Here is a 22,708-nt window from a genome sequence, read left to right as displayed (position 1 = left end):
AGCTGAAATAAATCATTATCTCTACTATTATTCTGACTTTTCACATTCTTAAAATAAAGTGCTGTTCCTAACTGACCTAAAACAGGGACTTTTTTTATGATTTAGGATTAAATGTTAGGAACTGTGAAAAACTGAGTTTAAATGTATTTGGCTAAGGTGTGTGTCGACTTCCGACTTCAACTGTATGTATACTCAGTAAAAGCTGGTGTATTGAGTGCTGTGCTGGAACAGAATCAAGGCTTTAATGAGTGCGCGTTAGGGCTACCGAAGTGCCTACCTCTTGTCGAAATCTGCGGTCTCGTTTTGAAGAAACTGAAACTGAAAGAAAAAGACGTACCACTTCACAACAGCTAACTACAGTAAGTGGTTGACTCCGCTTTGTCTTCTATAAAATCGTAGCTAAATGAATGTTTTAATTTAAAATAGATTGGATATGTGTTAAGAGTTATACTTTTTTGTTAAAGACTTCAAATGAACGGTCAATGGTACTTGGACGCGTTGATAGTCGGACCGACTCAAAAAGGAATGTGTAGCTATATGAATACCGAAAGTTTTCAACTAGATCGTTTCAAACTACTTATCATTTTATAAAGTGTAACCTACACTAGTCAGTGGAGACGTTGGCTGCGTTTAGACAGCAAGTCCAACTCTGATATTTTTTCCCAGTAATTGGTCTTTTGATCTGTCACAGCTCTTTTTCATTATAAATTGGGCCTACTTCACATTTTCCACGACATTTGATACTCTTTACAGATTAGCGTCAATTTCTCCGACAGTCATGTGTGATGAGGTAAGGGGGAACCCAATCTTCAGTGAATCTTATTATTTTTGTAAACAGGCCTGACCTAATGGAATGGGATTGTTTTTCAGGATTTCTCCTTAATTACAGACAGCCAGGGATCACAAAACACCTTGGATGGAATCCTAAATGCTATCAGCAAATGCAAGGTATATTTGACCAAAGAAAGGATATTAATTGGGAAAGCTCAAAAAATTGTCTGATTCCAGTCACCCAAGTCATAGATTACATTACATACATTTCTCTCTTCTAAAACGGCAAGGGTACCCAAGCGCTAAGTCTAGGACCAAAAGGCTCCTTAACAGCTTCTACCCCCAATCCAGAAGACAATGCAATGGCCACCAGGACTATTTACATTTGTTTTTACACTGCTGCTACTCGCTGTTTATCTATGCATAGTCACTTTATCCCTACCTACATGTACACATTTCCTCGACTAACCTGTACACCTGCACATTGACCCGGTACCCCCTGTATAATGCCTCGTTATTGTTATTTTATTGTTACTTTTTATAAATGGTAAATATTTTCTTAACTCTTTCTCATTGTTGGTTAAGTAAGCATTTCACGGTAAGGTCTACTACACCTGTTGTCACATGTGCCAAATACAAAGTTTCATTTGAATTGTAGAATAAATAAATAAAAATATATATATACAGTGCCTGCATAAGTATTCATCCCCCTTGGCATTTTTCCTATTTTCAATACAACCAGTAATTTAAATGGATTTCATTTGGATTTCATGTAATGGATACACACAGAATAGTCCAAATTGGTGAAGTGAAATGAAAATAATAGTTGTTGTTTAAAAAAAAATACAAACGGAAAAGTGGTGTGTGCATATGTATTCACCCCCATTGCTACGAAGCCCCTAAATCATATCTGGTGCAACCAATTACCTTCAGAAGTCATATAATTAGTTGAATAAAGTCCACCTGTGTGCAGTCTGTGTCACATGATCTGCCACATGATATCAGGATATATACACCTCTTCTGAAAGGCCCCAGAGTCTGCTACACCACTAAACAAGTGGCACCATGAAGACCAAGGAGCTCTCCAAACAGTTCAGGGACAAAGTTGTGGAGAAATACAGATCAGGGTTAGGTTATAAAAAAAGATCTGAAACTTTGAACATCACACGGAGCACCATTAAATCCATTATTAAAAAATGGAAAGAATATGGCACCACAACAAACCTGCCAAGAGAGGGCCGCCCACCAAAACTCACAGACCAGGCAATGAGGGCATTAATCAGAGAGGCAACAAAGAGACCAAAGATAACCCTGAAAGAGCTGCAAAGCTCAACAGCAGAGATTGGAGTATTTGTCCATAGGACCACTTTAAGACGTAGACTCAACAGAGCTGGGCTTTACAGAAGACTGGCAAGAAAAAAGCCATTGCTTAAAGAAAAAATAATAATCCAAAAGGAATGTGGGAGACTCCACAAACATATGGAAGAAGGTACTCTGGTCAGAGGAGACTAAAATTGAGCTTTTTGGCCATCAACGAAAATGCTATGTCTGGCGCAAACCCAACACCTCTCATCACCCCGAGAACATCATCCCCACAGTGAAGCATGGTGGTGGCAGCATCATGCTGTGGGGATGTTTTTCATCTGCAGGGGCTGGGATACTGGTCAGAATTGAAGGAATGATAGATGGCGCTAAATACAGGGAGATTCCTGTTTCAGTCTTCTAGAGATTTAAGACTTGGACGGAGGTTCATCCTTCCAGCTGGACAACGACACTAAGCATACTGCTAAAGCAACGCTTGAGTGGTTTAAGGGGAAATATCTTGGAATGACCTAGTCAAGGCCCAGACCTTAATCCAACTGAGAATCTGTGGTATGATTTAAAAATCTCTGTACACCAGTGGAACCAATCCAACTTGAAGGAGCTGGAGCAATTTTGCCTTGAAGAATGGGCAAAAATTCCAGTGGCTAAATGTACCAAGCTTATGGAGACATACCCCATGAGACTTGCAGCTATAATTCCTGCAAAAGGTGGCTCTACAAAGTATTGACTTTGGGCGGGGTGAATAGTTATGCATGCTCAAGTTAACATTTTTTAGTCTTATTTCTTGTTTGTTTCACAATTTTTTTGTATTTTGCATCTTCAAAGTGGTAGTCATGTTGTGTAAATCAAATGATACAAACCCCCCAAAAATCCATTTTAATTCAAAATTCAAGGGGTTGAATACTTTAAGGGGTTCAAGGGGTTGAATACTTTAGCAAGCCACTGTGTGTGTGTGTGTGTGTGTATGCATATATATATATATATATATATATATATATATACAGTGCCTTGCGAAAGTATTCGGCCCCCTTGAACTTTGCGACCTTTTGCCACATTTCAGGCTTCAAACATAAAGATATAAAACTGTATTTTTTTTTGTGAAGAATCAACAACAAGTGGGACACAATCATGACAAATCAAAAACTGAAAAATTGGGTGTGCAAAATTATTCAGCCCCTTTACTTTCAGTGCAGCAAACTCTCTCCAGAAGTTCAGTGGGGATCTCTGAATGATCCAATGTTGACCTAAATGACTAATGATGATAAATACAATCCACCTGTGTGTAATCAAGTCTCCGTATAAATGCACCTGCACTGTGATAGTCTCAGAGGTCCGTTAAAAGCGCAGAGAGCATCACGAAGAACAAGGAACACACCAGGCAGGTCCGAGATACTGTTGTGAAGAAGTTTAAACCCGGATTTGGATACAAAAAGATTTCCCAAGCTTTAAACATCCCAAGGAGCACTGTGCAATCGATAATATTGAAATGGAAGGAGTATCAGACCACTGCAAATCTACCAAGACCTGGCCGTCCCTCTAAACTTTCAGCTCATACAAGGAGAAGACTGATCAGAGATGCAGCCAAGAGGCCCATGATCACTCTGGATGAACTGCAGAGATCTACAGCTGAGGTGGGAGACTCTGTCCATAGGACAACAATCAGTCGTGTATTGCACAAATCTGGCCTTTATGGAAGAGTGGCAAGAAGAAAGCCATTTCTTAAAGATATCCATAAAAAGTGTTGTTTAAAGTTTGCCACGAGCCACCTGGGAGACACACCAAACATGTGGAAGAATGTGCTCTGGTCAGATGAAACCAAAATTGAACTTTTTGGCAACAATGCAAAACGTTATGTTTGGCGTAAAAGCAACACAGCTCATCACCCTGACCACACCATCCCCACTGTCAAACATGGTGGTGGCAGCATCATGGTTTGGGCCTGCTTTTCTTCAGCAGGGACAGGGAAGATGGTTAAAATTGATGGGCAGATGGATGGAGCCAAATACAGGACCATTCTGGAAGAAAACCTGATGGAGTCTGCAAAAGACCTGAGACTGGGACGGAGATTTGTCTTCCAACAAGACAATGATCCAAAACATAAAGCAAAATCTACAATGGAATGGTTAAAAAATAAACATATCCAGGTGTTAGAATGGCCAAGTCAAAGTCCAGACCTGAATCCAATCGAGAATCTGTGGAAAGAACTGAAAACTGCTTGTTCACAAATGCTCTCCATCCAACCTCACTGAGCTCGAGTTGTTTTGCAAGGAGGAATGGGGATAAATGTCAGTCTCTCGATGTGCAAAACTAATAGAGACATACCCCAAGCGACTTACAGCTGTAATCGCAGCAAAAGGTGGCGCTACAAAGTATTAACTTAAGGGGGCTGAATAATTTTGCACGCCCAATTTTTCAGTTTTTGATTTGCTAAATTTTTTTGAAATATCCAATAAATGTCGTTCCACTTCATGATTGTGTCCCACTTGTTGTTGATTCTTCACAAAAAAATACAGTTTTATATCTTTATGTTTGAAGCCTGAAATGTGGCAAAAGGTCGCAAAGTTCAAGGGGGCCGAATACTTTCGCAAGGCACTGTATGTATATGAGGCTTTGTCAACTGTGTAATAATTAATGCATGTTTAATCCCGTTGGTGAGTGTAGCCTATGGCTCAAGGGCCTCATAGAATCTGTGTTCTCAGGTTCAACACAATCAGTTGCTGAAGGAGCAGCAGGACCTGTCCAGAGCCAGGGATGACCAGGAGGACCTTGCTGAACAGTTCAGACAGCGCATAGTCAAACTGAGGATATCTCTGGAAGAGGATGACAACAACCAAGCCAGGGATGTAGACTCTGAAAGGGTATGACAAACTCTCTCAAACCACTAAATCGAAGATCAACACTAGAATTAACTTTTTTCTTAGGATATCGCTATATTTTGCTTATCCTATACTTAGTGGCTTTTTGCAGGGTTGAGAGAGGTCTTGATAGAGGTTTTGTATTCTGCCTGAATGACTAATAGGAGTATTGTTTCTCTGCAGAAGAAGATAGCCACCCTGCATGATGAGGAGAGCAGACTGAAGAGGGAGATCCAGAGAGCAGAGGAAGAACTGCAGCTTGAGGAGGAAAGCACCCACCACTTCAAGCAGCAGACTGATGTAGGGCCACACCCCAAAACTAAGGAGCTATATTATTCGTCTTGGTGTGGCTGTGTACTGTAGTAGGTGTGTTGAGATTTAGTTGACTATTGAAGATGGTCTCTCTTGGTTTTTAGGTGTCTACTGCTGCAGTGCCTGAAAAGAAGGTTGTGTTCACTGGAGAAACGGGTGATGGCGCAAACACACTCAATTTTGATGTGAAGCCACATATAGTGTATCCAATGGAGGAGGGCACTGCACTGATCACTTTTGAGGATGAGGAAGGTAAGACCGAAACCTTTACTCTGTCTAGCACCTATTTGATTTCTGTGGTTATTATACCGCCTTTCCTCCACAGTGGCCCAGAAGATCCTGAGCCTGAGGGAGCATAAGGTGGATCTGGGTGAGGATTGTGCCATCACTCTGGAGGCCAAGCTCGTACAGCTGCTGGTGCCCTGTCAAATAGAGGTACAACCACAGAGACCCATCTCCATTCACTAGTGTTTAGGTGTCAGGAAGATGATGTAATGAGTGCAATACAAGGTCCTGAACAACACTGTGGCTTTGTTACGAAGAGTGTCATGTGCAGAATAACTTGGATTACATCCAGTTAGTTTATTTCATTGGTATGTATGTCATTGAATTCCTTTGTGTGAATCAGTGTTTTTGTGTGCACCTGTCTCTCTACCTCAGATGGACACCGAGGTATGTTCCCGCCGTATCCTGGTTTCCAACCTGCCCAAGAAGGTCGGGGAGGACCGTTTGCTCGACAAACTGGAGATCCACTTTTCCAAGAGCAAGAATGGAGGGGGGGAGGTGGATGACTCTGACATGCTGCATGATTCTGGCAACGTGGTCATCACTTTTACAGAAAACAATAGTACGCAAGTCAAGTTCCTGTTGGAAAATGTAATTTTGTTCATAAAGGGAAAAAGCTCAGAAGAATTCATTTTCATCATACTGTTATTTCTGTCCATTCCTTCTGACTTTATATAATTAGAAATGTACAACTTTTGATTAACTGAGCGTACTGTGCATTGTTTACCACAGTTGCCAAAGGCCTGGCTGACAAGCAGTACCACGATGTGGAGTTCGAGAAAGGGAGGAAGCACAGTGTGAAGGTGACTCCATTTCTGAACGGAGAGATCACAAGTTTCCAGGTAAGCAGATTTCATGTTCATGGCCATGAGTTTATCCCTTTAACTTCATGACAAACAGACTATAAAATAAGCAAGCTACACTAGCAGCAGAAATACCTTTATACCTCGTGAAATCATCAATTCAGAGAGTAATGTTATAAACCGTACACAGTTTCAGTCTGTGGTGCACCCATTCAAATGTGGTTAAAAGTTACAACTACAATGGGATTGTTATACAATTATAATTCCAGGGTTAAGCTAAAGTAATGTACATGTTTACATGTTGGTTTCCACATTACCTCACCTGGAAAAACTCAAGGCCCTATACACTAGATAATAGGTGCTCAACTCATTGTTTGGGACTTACAGACAAGCTAGTCCAACCATTAGTGTCTAGAAGCTGTCTGCAGTAAGGCGATATCCTCCAATCTGATCCTTCTCGCCCCTCTACCAGACACGGCTGTCAGCGTGTGGGCGTACTGTGCTGCTGACTGGCATCCCTGCCGTCATGGAGCAGGAGAACCTGCAGGACCTGCTGGAGATCCACTTCCAGAAGACCAGTAACGGTGGGGGAGAGGTGGACGCCTTCCTCTACAACCCCCTGGGGCAGCACACCCTGGCCCTGTTCGAGGAGGACTGTCCCACTGAAGACCAGAGCCAGTGAGAGGGCCAGGCACTGATAGCCCTCCACCTAGTGAGCTCAGACACCTTTCTATTGCCGCTCATCTTTCCCATCTCAGTACAGGATCAGTTAAATCCAGCCTGGGGATCTATATCCTAGCCTGCTATCAATCAGCATAGAGGTATGATCTCAATTGCAATCTTTCAACCAAATGCTAATCTTAGTCAAAAGCTTTGGCACAGTGCCAACCCCTGAGTTTACATCATGTCTTAATATTGTCTTTTCTGGGATACCTGTTTCAAAACATAATTTGGTAGAACCATCTATTTATATAGAATTTCTGATTATGTATGCAGATCATTTTGGGTGAAATGTTCTTAGTGAAGAAAAAAATATTCAGGGCAAAATTAAGTTGCCAAAGAAATGTAAATTATGCTTGACAAGACTAATTTAGATATCTTTAAGTTGACGTTTAGAAGGAATGTGTATTCTACAGCTGTCACAATTTAGTGTTCTATAATCGTGGTATTCTATTGTTCTGTCATTCTTAGTATTGAATGAGCAATCCTGTACGGTAGAATCAGTGACTGTAATAAAGTCTGTCCAATGGACCGAGTCAGACATTACGATGGTGTGTGTGTTTCGTTCATTATTACTGAGAAGGGACTACACTGACAATGTGAGATTTGAGTTTTAATCGAGTAAAGTGCATGAGCATCAAAGCAGTACATTGTTTAGCAAAATCACACCCAGTCAGACAATGGAACACAGATGGAGTTTATTGTAAAAATCTAGTAACAATGTGCCACAACAAAAACAAAGATCCAGCAGGATTGCCTACTGCAACCACTAAAAACATGTTAGATCCACAGGACAAAGACAGTCCACACACCCGGTCAGGCACTTAGGGAGGAATGGAGAAAACCAAGCGATATGAAAGAGGCAAATACATTAATAGAAAGGAAAGCAGCAGGGTGAGGACATAAACTTGGATATACAGTTAATAATTGGGAAGACGGTTGTTCCAATTGACAAAAACCCACAGACATAACTACTCATTGTTACCTTAAGTTTACATAATGATTACACACAACCTAATGCAGAAGTCAGTCTATAGCATCTATTGAACATGGTCTCTCATACTCTGAAGTCTACAATAAACTGGTTGGCTAACAGCCGTGGTTTATCAGACCGCATACCACGGATATGACAAAACATGTATTTTTACTGCTTTAATTAAGTTGGTAACCAGTTTATAATAGCAATACGGCACCTCGGGTTTGTGGTATATGGCCCATATACCACGGCTAAGGGTTGAGTCCAGGCACTCCACAATGCGTTGTGCCGAAGAACAGCCCTTATTGGCCATATACCACACTCCCTCGGGCCTTATTGCTTAATAAGACACCAAAGGGGGTTGTGGTATATGGCCAATATATCACGACTAAAGGGCTGAATCCAGGCACTTCGCGTTGCGCATTTGAACAGCCCTTAGCCATGGTATATTGGCCATATACCTCGGGCCTTATTGCTTAAGTATATCATGTAGCTATAGCTAACCTCTTTGTGTATGCTTGAGTTCACTTGGACCTCTCCATTTTAATCTCAATCTTTTCAACATCACTTTCTTAGTGGCATCTTTCCAATCCAGAAAGACACACACGATCACTTGACTGACTTTCTTCTGCTCAGTCACACACATGCACACTTGACTGACTTTCTTCTGCTCAGTCACACACATGCACACTTGACTGACTTTCTTCTGCTCAGTCACACACTTGACTTAAATCACACTAAGGTCAGTGTAAACTCATTTCTAGGAGATTGTTGAAAAGCACCTCTGGTGTCAATATGGTATGTATAACCATTTGTATTCCTGGCCTGATATACAACAACAAAGTATTTTAAATCATATTCTACTTCCTCAGGTTATATAGTGATATTTAGAAAGTAACAAATCCTGTGATGTGGTTTTGATCTGATCTGTTCCTACAGTCACTTAACAATAATAGTACAGTCAACACATTCCTTATGTCAGCCAGTGAAAATGTTTAACACTCAATTGTTCCTATTAAGTACCTGTAAAAGTTATTCCCATATTGCAAATGACCAATAACTTACCAGTAATCCCCTACAATAGTTGTAATAGTTTAAATATGCAATACGCACAACAATATATCAGTTTGTGTCTAATAGCATGGACAACCCTATAGACCATCTCAGGTAGTGTTTACTAAAACGCTTGGAGGACGATTTCTTCTGTAACCTGTGCTACAGTATGATAAAGAACTGAATAGGAAAAAGACCGACTTTGTTCCTAACACAGAAATAAAGACTAGACTAGGTTGGTTGAACCGAGGCTGCGGCCGGTTCACAGCATTACTTATACAGTATTGTGTAACTGTCGGTATTCCATGCAAGTTGCAACATTTGAATGACAGACTAACCCTATCCCTTTACAAATCCCGCAGAAACACCAACACAGACGTGACCTGTTCATCTCTGCCGGTCTGCCAGCCTATCAGAAGGAGTGCATTATGGGTTGTGCTGAAACTGCTGGTCTTGAAGATGGAGCGGGGGACTGGTCGGGATATGATTGGCATGTGCAAACTGCCAATTAAACGACCAGTGGTGCCCATTCACTCTGTTTCCGACCATACTGAGGAGTGGATGGCGCCAGGAGAAGTGAAGAGTGGAAGCAAAAAAAAAAGATCTTTATTTTGTTGCTTAAAGCAAAATGTATTTAGTTCTAATTAATATCGAAGGGGAGTACTCTGTTTAAAGGGTCAAAGCAAGCATTAGCGCAGACCTGCTTACCTGCATGTCTGTCAGCTCTTTGTGGAATCGCTTGGCCAGGTCTGGACCATTCTGCATTGTAGGAATTTGGTAGGTCTGAGGGAGGGGAGAGAGAAAATAAATCTGGAGCATTTTGTTTGAGGGCAAAACAAAAGGGTTTCAGAAAATTTTAAATACACCAAGGCTTGTGGTTACCTTCCCTTTGTAGAGCAGGCTGCCGACGGGACAGACCACACAGGCCGTCCCGGCACCAAACACCTCCGTAATCCTGCCTGAGTCCAGAGCACCGAGCAGCTCCTTCATGCCCATGGTGCGCTCTGTCACTTTGAACTCTCCCTGAAGGAAACAAAACAAGTCCGTATGACTGTCAATCACTAGAATTCCAATAAAATAATTCTGTTAACCATCTTTTGTCTTCTATGTCAACGGATTACACTGGTCTTATATCCTCTCTGTTCTCAAATAACTTTGATCTTTTCCCATTATAACCTCCCTCTTCCTCCCCTACTTACCCATTCTCTGGCCAGGTCGAGCAGAGACTGTCTGGTGACTCCTGGGAGAATGATGCCATCTAGAGGAGGAGTCAGCAACTCTCTCTCTGCATACAAACAGGTACTCTTACTCACATGCATAAGCTGTACACCGTTGTTTGGAGTTGAACAGAATTTACCATTTCAAGTTGAACAGAAACATTAACATCCAAAAGGGGGAGGCACTGACACAGCCTATTTTGACAGTCCAGGCAGACACTAAGTGAACAAAACACAGACATACAGACTAGAGACAGTCAAACGGACGTACGGTACCTTCAGAAAGTATTCATACCCCTTCACCTAGTCTGCATTTTTGTGTATGCCTTCATTCAAAATGGATAAAATATTTTTGAAAAATCTCTCAATCTACACATAATACCCCACAATGACAAAGTGAAGCACATTTTTGCAAATTTATTGAAGATTAAATACAGAAATCTCATTTACGTGTACATACCCGAGTCAATACTTTGTCGAAGCAACTTCGGCAGTTATTACAGCTGTGAATGACTCTTTCTGGGTCAGTCTCTATGAGCTTTCCCCACCTGGATTGTGCAACATTTGCCCATTATTCTTTTCAAAATTCTTCAAGCTCTGTCAAATTGGTTGTTGATCATTGCTAGACAACCACTTTCAGGTCCTGCCATAGATTTTCAAGTAGATGTAAGTCAAAACTGTAACTCTGCTACTCAAACATTGACAGTCTTATTTTGAGGTAGAGTTGGCCTTGTGTTGTAGGTTATTGTCCTGCTGAAAGGTGAATTCATCACCCAGTGTCTGGTGGAAAGCAGACTGAACCAGGTTTTCCTCTAGGATTTTACCTGTGCTTAGCTCCATTTATTTTTTATCCTGAAAACCCCCCCAGTCCTTAACAATTACAAGCATACCCATAACATGATACAGCCATCACTATGCTTGACAATATGGAGTGGTACTCAGTAATGTGTTGTATTGGATTTGCCTTAAACACAAAATTTTGTATTTAGGACAAAAAATGAATTGCTTTGCCACATATTTTGCTGTATTACTTAAGTGCCTTGTTGCAAACAGGATGAATGTTTTAGAATATTTTATTCATACAGGCTTGCTTTTTCCCCACTCTGTCATTTAGGTTAGTATTGTGGAGTAACTACATAGTTGTAGATTCATCCTCAGTGGTCTCCTAATTAGTCATTAAACTCTGTAACTGTTTTAAAGTCACCATTGGCCTCGTGTTGAAATCCCGGAGCGGTTTCCTTCCTCTCCGGCAGCTGAGTTAGGAGGGACGCCTGCATCTTTGTTTGACTGGGTGTATTGATACACCATCCAAAGTGTAATTACTAACTTTACCATGCTCAAAGGGATATTCAGTGTCTACCAATAGGTGCCTTTCTTTGCGAGGCATTGGAAAACCTCCCTGGTCTTTGTGGTTGAATCTGTGTTTGAAATTCACTGCTCAACTGAAGGACCTTACAGATAATTGTATGTGTGGGGTACAGAGATGAGGTAATCATTAATAAATCATGTTGATTACTATTATTGCACACAGAGTGAGTCCATGCAACTTATGTGACTTGAACTTATTTAGGCTTCCAGGGATTGAATACTTATTGACTCAAGACGTTTCGGATTTTAATTTGTAATTCATTTTACATTGACATTATCACTAGCCTATTGTGTGTACGTCAGTGATAAAATCTCAATTTATTCCATTTTAAATTCCGGCTGTAACACAACAACATTTAGAAAAAGTCAAGGGTTGTGAATACATTCTGAAGGCGCCGTACAGACGACAGACAGTGAAACAGACCTCCTCCCTCATTCGTCCAGTAGATGAAGAGGTTCATGGTGCCGACCTCTGTGATCTCCTCCTGCTCTCCATACAGCCACAGGACCTGCTGACAGCCCTGCTTTATGGCCTCGTTCTGCACTGATATAGTAGGCCCATAGTTACTGAGAGAGAGATGGAAAGTATGAGTGAAAGGGAGGAATAGACATGGGAGAGAGGAGGGATGGTGGAAAATGTCATTTCAGAAGGCAGCTCCTTTGGAAACACAAACCCTCAAACAGCTCCTCCTGCTGGGGGGGCTGACCTTGTGAGAGAGGTCAAACAACATGGCTACCAGAGGACAGACAGGACATTAAGTTCATGTTCAGGTAACATGCAGCCAACATTTTGTAATATAGAGGAATGTGCATGGTTAAAATAGCTAAACAATTACATTATAAGCCTCAAGCTGTCTCTATTCAGAAGCGAACTTGGGGCCCCAGAGTCAGACCATATCTTGATAATTCCATGACGTTATACAAGACTAGTTATATAGCTAATAAGCTATTAAGAAACCACTCTCGTTTTTTGGAAATTCCAACGCAACAAAGCAACCCATTGTTACTTTCGCAAATTGTTGAGTCACTTCTACTTGGAAGTGTGTGTTAAAGTGTGATACTCACCCCCCCATCTTGTAGGCTCCGACCCCCCCTCTACAGGCCCTGACATAGCTTGGGTCTGCCAGCAGAGAGACTGGGCTGAAGGCCCCTGTGGTAAAGTAGGGCCCTACAGGACCCACGATGCAAAATAGTAGGGCTTGGCTGGACCTCGACACACCCAGGGAAGGCTAAGGCCAGGAGGAAGGAGAGGGGTGTTACTGGAGGAAAGTGACAGCGCTATGACACTACCTAGGGCTATGTGTAGATCGTTAAAAAATAGATATGATATTTTTTTATTTAACTAGGCAAGTCAGTTAAGAACCAGTTCTTATTTACAATGACGGCCTAGGAACAGTGGGTTAACTGCCTTGTTTAGGGTCAGAACAACAGATTTTTACCTTGTCAGCTCAGGGATTCGATCTAGCAACCTTTTGGTTACTGGCCCAACTGCCCCCCAATGTGAAATCATGGAGTCTCCTGTGTCTGTGAGAGGGGGGCAGTGCTCACCTCTATCCCAATGTAGGTGGGTCTGATGTAGAGGCTGGCGTCTAGGGAGTAGGGGACCCAGTCCTGGTCCACCTCCACCAGCTTCCTGATGCACTCCAACAGCTCCACCTTATCAAACAACTACACAGAGACGGGAGGGACAGAGGACCTGTAACTACTTGGTTCAGTTCAATTGAGTGGAAAACCAGAACCGGGTTCTTCAGGACCAGGTCTGAGAGAGACTCACAGGGAGACAGCTGCGGTCAGCAGTGCGGTGCATCCTCTCCATGTTCAGGTTGGGTCTGAACAGACGGATGTGGTTGTCCACCCCTCTGAACGCCTTCATGCCCTCAAACAGCTGAGAGAGACACAGACATACTGTTCATACATCTGGCAGAATGAACCATCTCTGAAAGAATAAGCTAGGTGACTTGTATCAAGGACCGAGGTCTTAGTAAGATAGTGCTAGCCTCGTCAGGCAAATTGACCACTGCGCACACATTTCCTTTATGAAACAGAATGTGAACTATTGCGACGTCTGTCTGGTTTTACGAGGCTAACATAGCCAAACGTCTCCTATGTCTGCACTATGGCTCCTTCTCTCACCTCTATGGAGTAGTGCAGGGCAGAGGTGGCAGGGTGCAGCGACAGGTTCTGAAAGGGCTTGATCTGGGGAACCTTCCAGCCCTCTTTCTCTGACCAATAGATGGTCAGCATGTGGTCTGAAAACTGCTTGCCAAACACCAGGGAGGCGGGGTCTGGCTTGGGCTTCCCCGCAGTGTTGCGCTCGATAGTGAGGTCTGCGGCCTGAGAGAGGAAGCGGGGCGGAGCAGAAGAGACAGACAGACAGACGAGGAGGGGAAAGGGACAGAGCGAGGACCGAACACAATGATTTTCTTTATTGTAATGAAAGGGCTTGCTTGGAGCGGAAATTAATGGTGGTCTTGGGAGCCAATTAAACACTTAAATTAAAAGGAATTAAATAATCAAAGCACAAGGAAGTGAGAGAAGGGAAAGGGTACAGAGTCACATGGTGGACTAAGAAAAAGTTTGATCAATAGACCCCCGGGCTGACCGGTAGGCTACTGAACACGTGCCAAATGACACTTCTGCCTGTAAACAAGCTTCAGCAGGACACTGTTAATAAACAGCCGTGCCCCAGAGTCATGCCAAGCTCCTAAAAACCTCCTGTGTTGGGGGTTGTGATGACAATAGATTAATACAATGACTCAGGAAACTGTCTCAGGTGTCTGGTCATTACTTCTCCTTTATATATTACCTTGAATGAGCTGGCAAACCGCAACGACCCCAAAGAGTAGGGGATGGCTTGAATGAACCGTCCATGAAGTGCCTAATAAACAAGAGAAAACAATACATTTAATAATCCTGGTAAAGTTAAGAATATAGGCTACCAGAATTCACATTATGACAAATAACCTACTAAGAGCCTTGTAATACAATCTACTCCCACACTGGAAACTTGCCTTCTCAACCAGGTTGACAATGTTGTCCCTCTTCTAGATAAATGTTTACCAGTAAAGCACCACACGTGTCTGTCGTGACGTAAAAAAAAATATATATATATAGCAGTAGGCTGTAAATACACTAATAATATATACACACATGAGAGGTCGACCAATTTATGATTTTACGACACTGATACTGATTATTGGAGGACCAAAAAAGCCAATACCGATTAAACGGACGATTTAAAAAATAATTAATTTTAAAAAATTGTGTTTGTAATAATGAGAATTACAACTATACTGAATTAACATTTACATACATCAATAAAATCAATTTAGCCTCAAGTAGATAATAAAACATGTTCAATTTGGTTTAAATAATGTAAAAACAAAGTGTTGGAGAAGAACATAAAAGTGCAATATGTGCTATGTAAGAAAGCTAAGGTTTCAGTTCCTTGCTCAGAACATATGAAAGCTGGTGGTTCCTTTTAACATGAGTCTTCAATATTCCCAGGTAAGAAGTTTTAAGTTGTAGTTATTATAGGAATTACAGGACTATTTCTCTCTATACCATTTGTATTTCATTAACCTTTGACTATTGGATGTTCTTATAGGCACTTTAGTATTGCCAGTGTAACAGTATAGCTTCCGTCCCTCTCCTCAGTCCTCCCTGGGCTCGAACCAGCAACACAACGACAACAGCCACCACATCGAAGCAGCATTACCCATGCAGAGCAAGGGAAACAACCACATCAAGGCTCAGAGCGAGTGAAGTTTGAAACGCTATTTGCGCGCGCTAACTAGCCAGCCACTTCAGTCACACCAGCCTCATCTCGGAGTTGATAGGTATGAAGTCATAAACAGCGCAATGCTTGACGCACAACGAAGAGCTGCTGGCAAAACGCACGAAAGTGCTGTTTGAATGAATGTTTACGCACCCGCTTCTGCCTACCACCTCTCAGTCAGATACTTAGATACTTGTATGCTCAGTCAGATTATATGCAACACAGGACACGCTAGATAATATCTAGTAATATCATCAACCATGTGTAGTTAAATAGGGATTATGATTGATTAAATTTATCTTATAAAAAACAATGCTATCTAGCAACTTACCTTGGCTTACTGCATTTGCGTAAAAGACAGACTCCTTGTGGAGTGCAATGAGAGAGAGGCAGGTCGTTATTGTGTTACCCTAGTTAACTGTAAGGTTGCAAGATTGGATCCCCCGAGCTGACAAGGTGAAAATCTGTCTTTCTGCCCCTGAACGAGGCAATTAACCCACCGTTCCTAGGCCGTCATTGACAATAAGAATGTGTTCTTAACTGACTTGCGTAGTTAAATAGAAGGTGTAAAAAAAAAAAAAAAATCTATAAAAATAATATATATATATATATATATTTTTTAAATCAACAAATCGGCACCCAAAAATACCGATTTCCGATTGTTATGAAAACTTGAAATCGGTCGACCTCTAACACACACACACACACACAAAAGGTATGTGGACACCCCTTTAAAACTAGTGGATTTGGCTATTTCAGCCACACCCGTTGCTGACACGTGTATAAAAAAAAAGAAAATCGAGCACACAGCCATGCAACCTCCATAGACAAACATTGGTAGTAGAATGGCCTTACGGAAGGGGCTCAGTGACTTTCAACGTGGCTCCGTCATAGGATGCACCCTTTCTAACAAGTCAGTTCGTCAAATTCCTGCCTTGCTAGAGCTTCCCCGATCAACTGTAAGTGCTCTTATTGTGAAGTAGAAACGTCTAGGAGCAACAACGGCTCAGCCGCGACGTGGTGGACCACACAAGCTCACAGAACGGGACTGCCGAGTGGTGAAGCGCGTAAAAATCGTCTGTCCTCGGATGCAAAACTCACAACCGAGTTCCAACCTGCCACTGGAAGCAACGACAGCACAAGAATTGTTCGTTGGGAGCTTCATGAAATGGGTTTCCATGGCCGAGCAGCCGCACACAAGCCTAAAATCACCATGCTCAATGCTGGAGTGGTGTAAAGCTTGCCGCCATTGGACTCTGAAGCAGCGGAAACGCGTACTCTGTTGTGATTAATCCCGTTTCACCATCTGGCAGTCCGATGGACAAATCTGTGTTTGGCCAATGCCAGGAGAATGCTACCTGCCCCAATGCATAGTGCCAACTGTAAAGTTTGGCGGAGGAGGAATAATGGTTCGGGCTAGGCCCCTTAGTTCCAGTGAAGGGAAATCTTAATGCTGCAGCCTGCAATGACATTGTAGACGATTATGTGCTTCTAACTTTGTGGCAACAGTTTGGGGAAGGCCCTATTTCAGCATGACAAAGTGTGGTCCATACAGAACTGGTTTGTTGATCGGTGTGGAAGAACTTGACTGGCCTGCACAGAGCCCTGACCTCAACCCCATCGAACAACTTTGGGATGAATTGGAACCCCTTACACAACCTGGATGTTTGTTTTGGGTTATTATCCTGTTGAAAAACAAATGATAGTGGGACTAAGCCCAAACCAGATGGGATGGCGTATCACTGCATAATGCTGCGGTAGCCATGCTGGTTAAGTATGCCTTGAATTCTAAATGAATCACCGAGAGTGTCACCAGCAAAGCACCCCCACACCATCACATCTCCTACATGCTTCACAGTGGGAACCACACATGCAAAGATCATCAGTTCACCTACTCTGTGTCTCACAAAGACACGGCGGTTGGAACCAAAAATCTCAAATTTGGTCTCATCAAGTCTCTTCTTATTATTGATGTCCTTTTAGTCCTCTGAACAGTTGATGTTGAGATGTGTCTGTTACTTGAACTCTGTGAAGCATTTATTTGGGCTGCAATCGGAGGTGCAGTTAACTCTAATGAACTTATCCTCTGCCGCAGAGGTAACTCTGGGTCTTCCTTTCCTGTGGCGGTCCTCATGAGAGCCAGTTTCATCATAGCGCTTGATGGTTTTTGCGACTGCACTTGAAGTAACTTTCAAAGTTCTTGAAATTTTCCAGATTGACTGACCTTCATGTCCAAAGTAATGATGGACTGTTGTTTCTCTTTGCTTATTTGAGCTGTTCTTGCCATAATATGGACTTGGTCTTTTACCAAATAGGGCAATCTTCTGTATACCACCCGTACCTTGTCACAACAACTGATTGGCTCACACACATTAAGGAAAGAAATTCCACAAATTCACTTTTAACAAGGCACACCTGTTAATTGAAATGCATTCCAGGTGACTTCCTCATGAAGCTGGTTGAGAGAATGCCAAGAATGTGCAAAGCTGCAAAGGGAGGCTACTTCGAAGAATCTCAAATATATTCTGAACACTTTTTAGGTTACTACATTATTCCATAATGTGTGTTATTTCATTGTTGATGTCTTCACTATTAATCTACAATGTAGAAAATCTACAATAGTAAAAATGAATGACCGTAAAGCGCTACAGAGTGTAGTGTGTACGGCTCGGTACATCACTGGAGCCAAGCTTCCTTCCATCCAGGACCTATATACTCAGGGCTCCTGAGTGGCCCAGAGGTCTAAGACACTGCATCCCTGTGCAAGAGGCATCACTGCAGTACCTAATCCAGGCTGCATCACATCGCTGTGATTGGGAGTCTGATAGGGTGGTGCACAATTGGCCTGGGGTAGGCCATCATTGTAAATAAGAATTTGTTCTAGTTAAATAAAAAATAATAACTAGGTGTTGTCAGAGGAAGGCCCACCCCCCACTGCTGTTTATTATCTATGCAGTCACATTAAAAATTATTCACACTAACCTGTACCCCCGCACATTGACTTGGTACCGGTACCCCCTGTTTATAGCCTCATTATTGTTATGTACTTTTCTTGTGTACCTTTTGATAGTTTTATTATTAGTAGTATTTTTTTACTTTAGTTTATTTAGTAAATCTTTTCTTAACTCTATTTCTTGAACTGCATTGTTAATTAAGGGCTTGTAAATCAAATCAAATCTGTTAGTAAGCATTTCACGGTAAGGTTTCACCTGTTGTATTTGGCGCATGTGATAAATAGTACAAATGAATTAAAACCTTTGAATGAGTAGGTGTCCAAACATTTGACTGGTACTGTATGTTTTGGCCTGTCTGGTGAAGGTATGCGGAGAGAGAGTGTGTGTGTAGGAGACATAGCCAACACCACATAGCAGGCATGCCATTTCTAGGGAAAACCACGTCTTTACAATGAAACTTTTAACTTTTATCGTAAAAAACACCCTTCACATTTTAAAACTTACATCTGCAGTTTCTGACTGGCTAAAGATTCGGAATAATGTAATCCACCCTAAATATTCATTACTGCAATGTTATTTTGCATAAGAATTCAAATCTGTTAAAGATCGTATTTTTACGCCACACATTTATTTATCACCCCCGCTCCGAATACTGGCGCAAAAACACCCTTAGGCCTATTAATCTGTGACTGCACGCTTTATGTCGACACTGCCAACATGAATAACGTCACCAAAAGCAGTAGCTGCGCCTGTGTAGCTGATAGACTGAAGGTAAAGCAGCGCGGGACGAGTAGCACATCAGTTAAACAAGTAAATAGTAGAGGTCCATTAACTCTTACTTGTTCAACACATTAGCCCCGCATTGTTAACTATTTACTGAGACGATCGAGATAAACAGACAATAGCGATAAAAGAGAGTGATCTTTGGACTCACCGTTCTCAGAGATGCCATCGCCGCTACGTAGATAATGAATGGGAAATGTGTCCGTGTGGGAGCAAATTCTATAAGCAGTGGTCATTTGCGTTCCGTATTGGACCTTGTCATAATAACAATGTTCTTGAGATTAAAATAATAAAACAAATTCGTATCTGATATATATTTCTTATATATTTAATTTGTAAATTGTGAAAGAATAGGTTTGCAAATTCTATTGAATTTCAAGTAGGCTATTTTACCTTTACACGAAATAATAAAGACGTCATCTGAAGACATGCTGGTATGAATACTGAATTAATTGTTATTAATAAAATATACAGCAAATTATAATGGAAGATTGTAATAGTCAGCACAGCAGTATGTTGTTGAAGATGACATAGGCGTGACGAATCTCTGCCATCTGGTTGGACAAAACAGACAGTGTTAGATGGGTTAGAATAAACGAGGTTTATCAAGTTCAAACGATCAAGAGTGGAGATGGCCACGATTGGTTTACGAACGGGGAGTTGTAGCAATCTTGTTATTTGATTGGACGTCGTGCTTTCGGGGGATGGGCATTTAAATACGTAACCATGGTTTGAATGTGTATTTGTTATATAATGCATAATTTCTCCTGTAATATTGTCTACATCTTTGTAATAATAATATGTTGAACCCTGTCGTTTTCTTTACATGCCAATGTTGTCCATCAGAATTCAGCACACTTGTTTTGTCCAATACCGTGTCCACAAAGATTGCCTATTATATTGACAAGATAGTCAAGTGGCAGCTCTAACAATAGAAATGCATGTCCTCAAAGATGGAAGATAGGCGGGAGGAGGCGAGATCAGGTGGGACCATTCTAAAAGGAGGGTCGAACAGGCCCCCATTAATATCGACAGGACTGAAATGCAGTGGGTCAAGAGTTTCAAGTTCCTTGGTGTCCACATAACTATCATAGTTCAAACACACCAAAACAGTTGTGATGAGGGCACGACAACACCTTTTCCCCCTCAGGAGAATTTATTTTTTTGGCATGGGTCCCCAGATCCTCAAAAAGCCGACAGCTGCACTATCAAGAGCATCCAGACCGGTTGCATCCCCACCCGGTATGGCAACTGCTCGGCATCTGACCGTAAAACGCCTACAGAGGGTAGTGTGTACGGCTTGGTACATCACTGGAGCCAAGCTTCCTTCCATCCAGGACCTATATACTCAGGGCTCCTGAGTGGCCCAGAGGTCTAAGACACTGCATCCCTGTGCAAGAGGCATCACTGCAGTACCTAATCCAGGCTGCATCACATCGCTGTGATTGGGAGTCTGATAGGGTGGTGCACAATTGGCCTGGGGTAGGCCATCATTGTAAATAAGAATTTGTTCTAGTTAAATAAAAAATAATAACTAGGTGTTGTCAGAGGAAGGCCCACCCCCCACTGCTGTTTATTATCTATGCAGTCACATTAAAAATTATTCACACTAACCTGTACCCCCGCACATTGACTTGGTACCGGTACCCCCTGTTTATAGCCTCATTATTGTTATGTACTTTTCTTGTGTACCTTTTGATAGTTTTATTATTAGTAGTATTTTTTTACTTTAGTTTATTTAGTAAATCTTTTCTTAACTCTATTTCTTGAACTGCATTGTTAATTAAGGGCTTGTAAGTAAGCATTTCACGGTAAGGTTTCACCTGTTGTATTTGGCGCATGTGATAAATACAATTTGATTTAATTTGATTTAAAAGGGCAGATATGCGTGTGAACAACAGGCCATAGAGATAGATAGAGGACTCATCTTTGTATCTGTGCCATTATAGCGTCTGTGACAGTATGGGCAGCACAATTGTGGCCATCTCCATTTCAAAGTAGTCAATTGTCTTCTTCTTTATTGGCTGATTGCTCCCAACTCAAAGGAATCCCCACTCCTCAACGGCAATTCCCATGCCAAAATGAGTTAGATCCATGATGAGTCCTCTATCCATCTCTTTGACAACAGGCATACCTCAGATATAGAGCCTTTTTTTCAAAGTCCAGAAATGCCACCTGTGTCCAATTATATCAGTGCATTCATAACAACCGAACCATTACGAAACTTCTATTCCATAAAAAAGCCTCTTGCAGCAAATTAGCAATTACCTTTTTTATTGACCAAATTCTACACTCTCACATTGACTTCCATACAAAAAATCATAACTTCGTGGGTTTATTTTCGTTGACAGATTTTGGTCTGAGTAAAACATATTGCTTCACATTTTCTTCTCTGGTTGCATATAGAAAGCTGATGCAACTCTCGGGAAGCATTTCCCGGTTGCACACTTTTTATGATCTTTGAGTTTCACAACTTCCTCCAGTGCACCACTGAGATATACAGTATATTAAATACTAGGCACTCTGGCTATCACACTCACAGAACCTATGTAGCTAAGCCTACTGACTGAAAATAATGAATTTATCTTACATGCAAGTGGATGCTATACTATGGGAGGGTTGCAACATATTTTGTCTAATATATGTCTAATTGTTACTAATCAAATGTATTTTACTGTATTCAAAATGTGTGTATTGTAAATAAAAAATATTGGCATAAGTGAGGTTATATAATCTATTCCAAGTAACCTTAGTTTAATCAATGTGGGCATCTGTGTTTTGTGGAGCCTGAATCACCTGTTGGTCTAGTTTCATTTAATGTTGAATTAGGCCTACTCTGGGGATTTCTCCTGGGGATTTGTTCTACCCTGTAGCAAAACAAATGACACATCCATGTCCCTGAGATTTTTGCTCTAGAGTTTGGAGCATTGTGAAGAACATTAAAATCATTCAAAATACTTCACCAGAAAGCATGACTTAGCCACAGACGATCATTAGCTTATTTTAAAAAAAAAAAGCTGTGGATGGTTTAAAATCACAAGCATGTAGGCCTATATGCCTAGTTGGGAAGCATTTCAATTTGGGCAGCGCATGTAGCAATAGGCCTAGCTAATTATTGAGATGCGGCTGTCAGTGAAAAGCAATGCATCTAATATATGTGTGAAGATAATGTGTCTTGACTATCATTTGAAATGTTGAGACAAGAAGAAGGGGAGGGGTATGTGGCGATATTGGTGCATCTCTCTCCAAAATGCGCTCAGCTCTCAAGAATGTGATTAGCTGTCTCCCGCCAATTTTTGCACCTTCCTTGTTTGTATTAGTTGTTTGAATGTTGAGTGTTCTTTTTTATAAATTCACCTTTACATATGTCACCAGTAGTACATTTACCGTTAATCTGCATCATTTGGTTACATTCAATTCGGTTAATGCATGGATTAAAGGACAATTCCACCCAAAAACAATCTTTTGGTATTTGTTTAATTAGTCTATTGATTACATAATCCCAAAATG

The 22,708-nt window shown here is 41.5% G+C and overlaps 2 protein-coding genes across 3 annotated transcripts in view; one reads left to right on the top strand and one right to left on the bottom strand.

Moving 5' to 3' along the window:
• The first annotated feature begins 289 nt into the window (after nt 1–289).
• Nucleotides 290–7,615, top strand: LOC135555360 (interferon-induced 35 kDa protein homolog). The gene is made up of 10 exons (XM_064987715.1): nt 290–359; nt 754–790; nt 871–948; nt 4,794–4,952; nt 5,133–5,249; nt 5,366–5,513; nt 5,587–5,696; nt 5,922–6,108; nt 6,279–6,388; nt 6,822–7,615. Exons 2-10 carry the CDS (start codon nt 779–781, stop codon nt 7,029–7,031), a joined length of 1,131 nt encoding a protein of 376 aa, XP_064843787.1. The 5' UTR covers nt 290–359; nt 754–778; the 3' UTR covers nt 7,032–7,615.
• A 137-nt stretch (nt 7,616–7,752) lies between these two features.
• Nucleotides 7,753–22,708, bottom strand: part of LOC135555359 (branched-chain-amino-acid aminotransferase, cytosolic-like) — a 33,219-nt gene continuing 18,263 nt past the window's right edge. Inside the window, exons 1-11 of one of the 2 annotated variants that reach the window (XM_064987711.1) lie at nt 19,350–19,390; nt 14,490–14,561; nt 13,817–14,017; nt 13,458–13,568; nt 13,232–13,351; nt 12,749–12,912; nt 12,108–12,250; nt 10,298–10,383; nt 9,981–10,121; nt 9,807–9,881; nt 7,753–9,648 (exon numbers count right to left, since the gene is read on the bottom strand). In XM_064987711.1, the coding sequence (XP_064843783.1) occupies nt 9,607–9,648; nt 9,807–9,881; nt 9,981–10,121; nt 10,298–10,383; nt 12,108–12,250; nt 12,749–12,912; nt 13,232–13,351; nt 13,458–13,568; nt 13,817–14,017; nt 14,490–14,561; nt 19,350–19,367 (1,173 nt within the window). In that variant the 5' untranslated portion in view covers nt 19,368–19,390 and the 3' untranslated portion in view covers nt 7,753–9,606. Of the gene's footprint in view, nt 9,649–9,806; nt 9,882–9,980; nt 10,122–10,297; nt 10,384–12,107; nt 12,251–12,748; nt 12,913–13,231; nt 13,352–13,457; nt 13,569–13,816; nt 14,018–14,489; nt 14,562–19,349; nt 19,391–22,708 lie in introns of those variants that run through there. The other variant, XM_064987713.1, reaches the window with a different exon arrangement.

The sequence above is a fragment of the Oncorhynchus masou genome, chromosome 15 (genome assembly GCF_036934945.1).
Source record: "Oncorhynchus masou masou isolate Uvic2021 chromosome 15, UVic_Omas_1.1, whole genome shotgun sequence".
NCBI classification, from domain to species: domain Eukaryota; kingdom Metazoa; phylum Chordata; class Actinopteri; order Salmoniformes; family Salmonidae; genus Oncorhynchus; species Oncorhynchus masou.
This window is presented reverse-complemented; position numbering and strand designations above follow the sequence as displayed.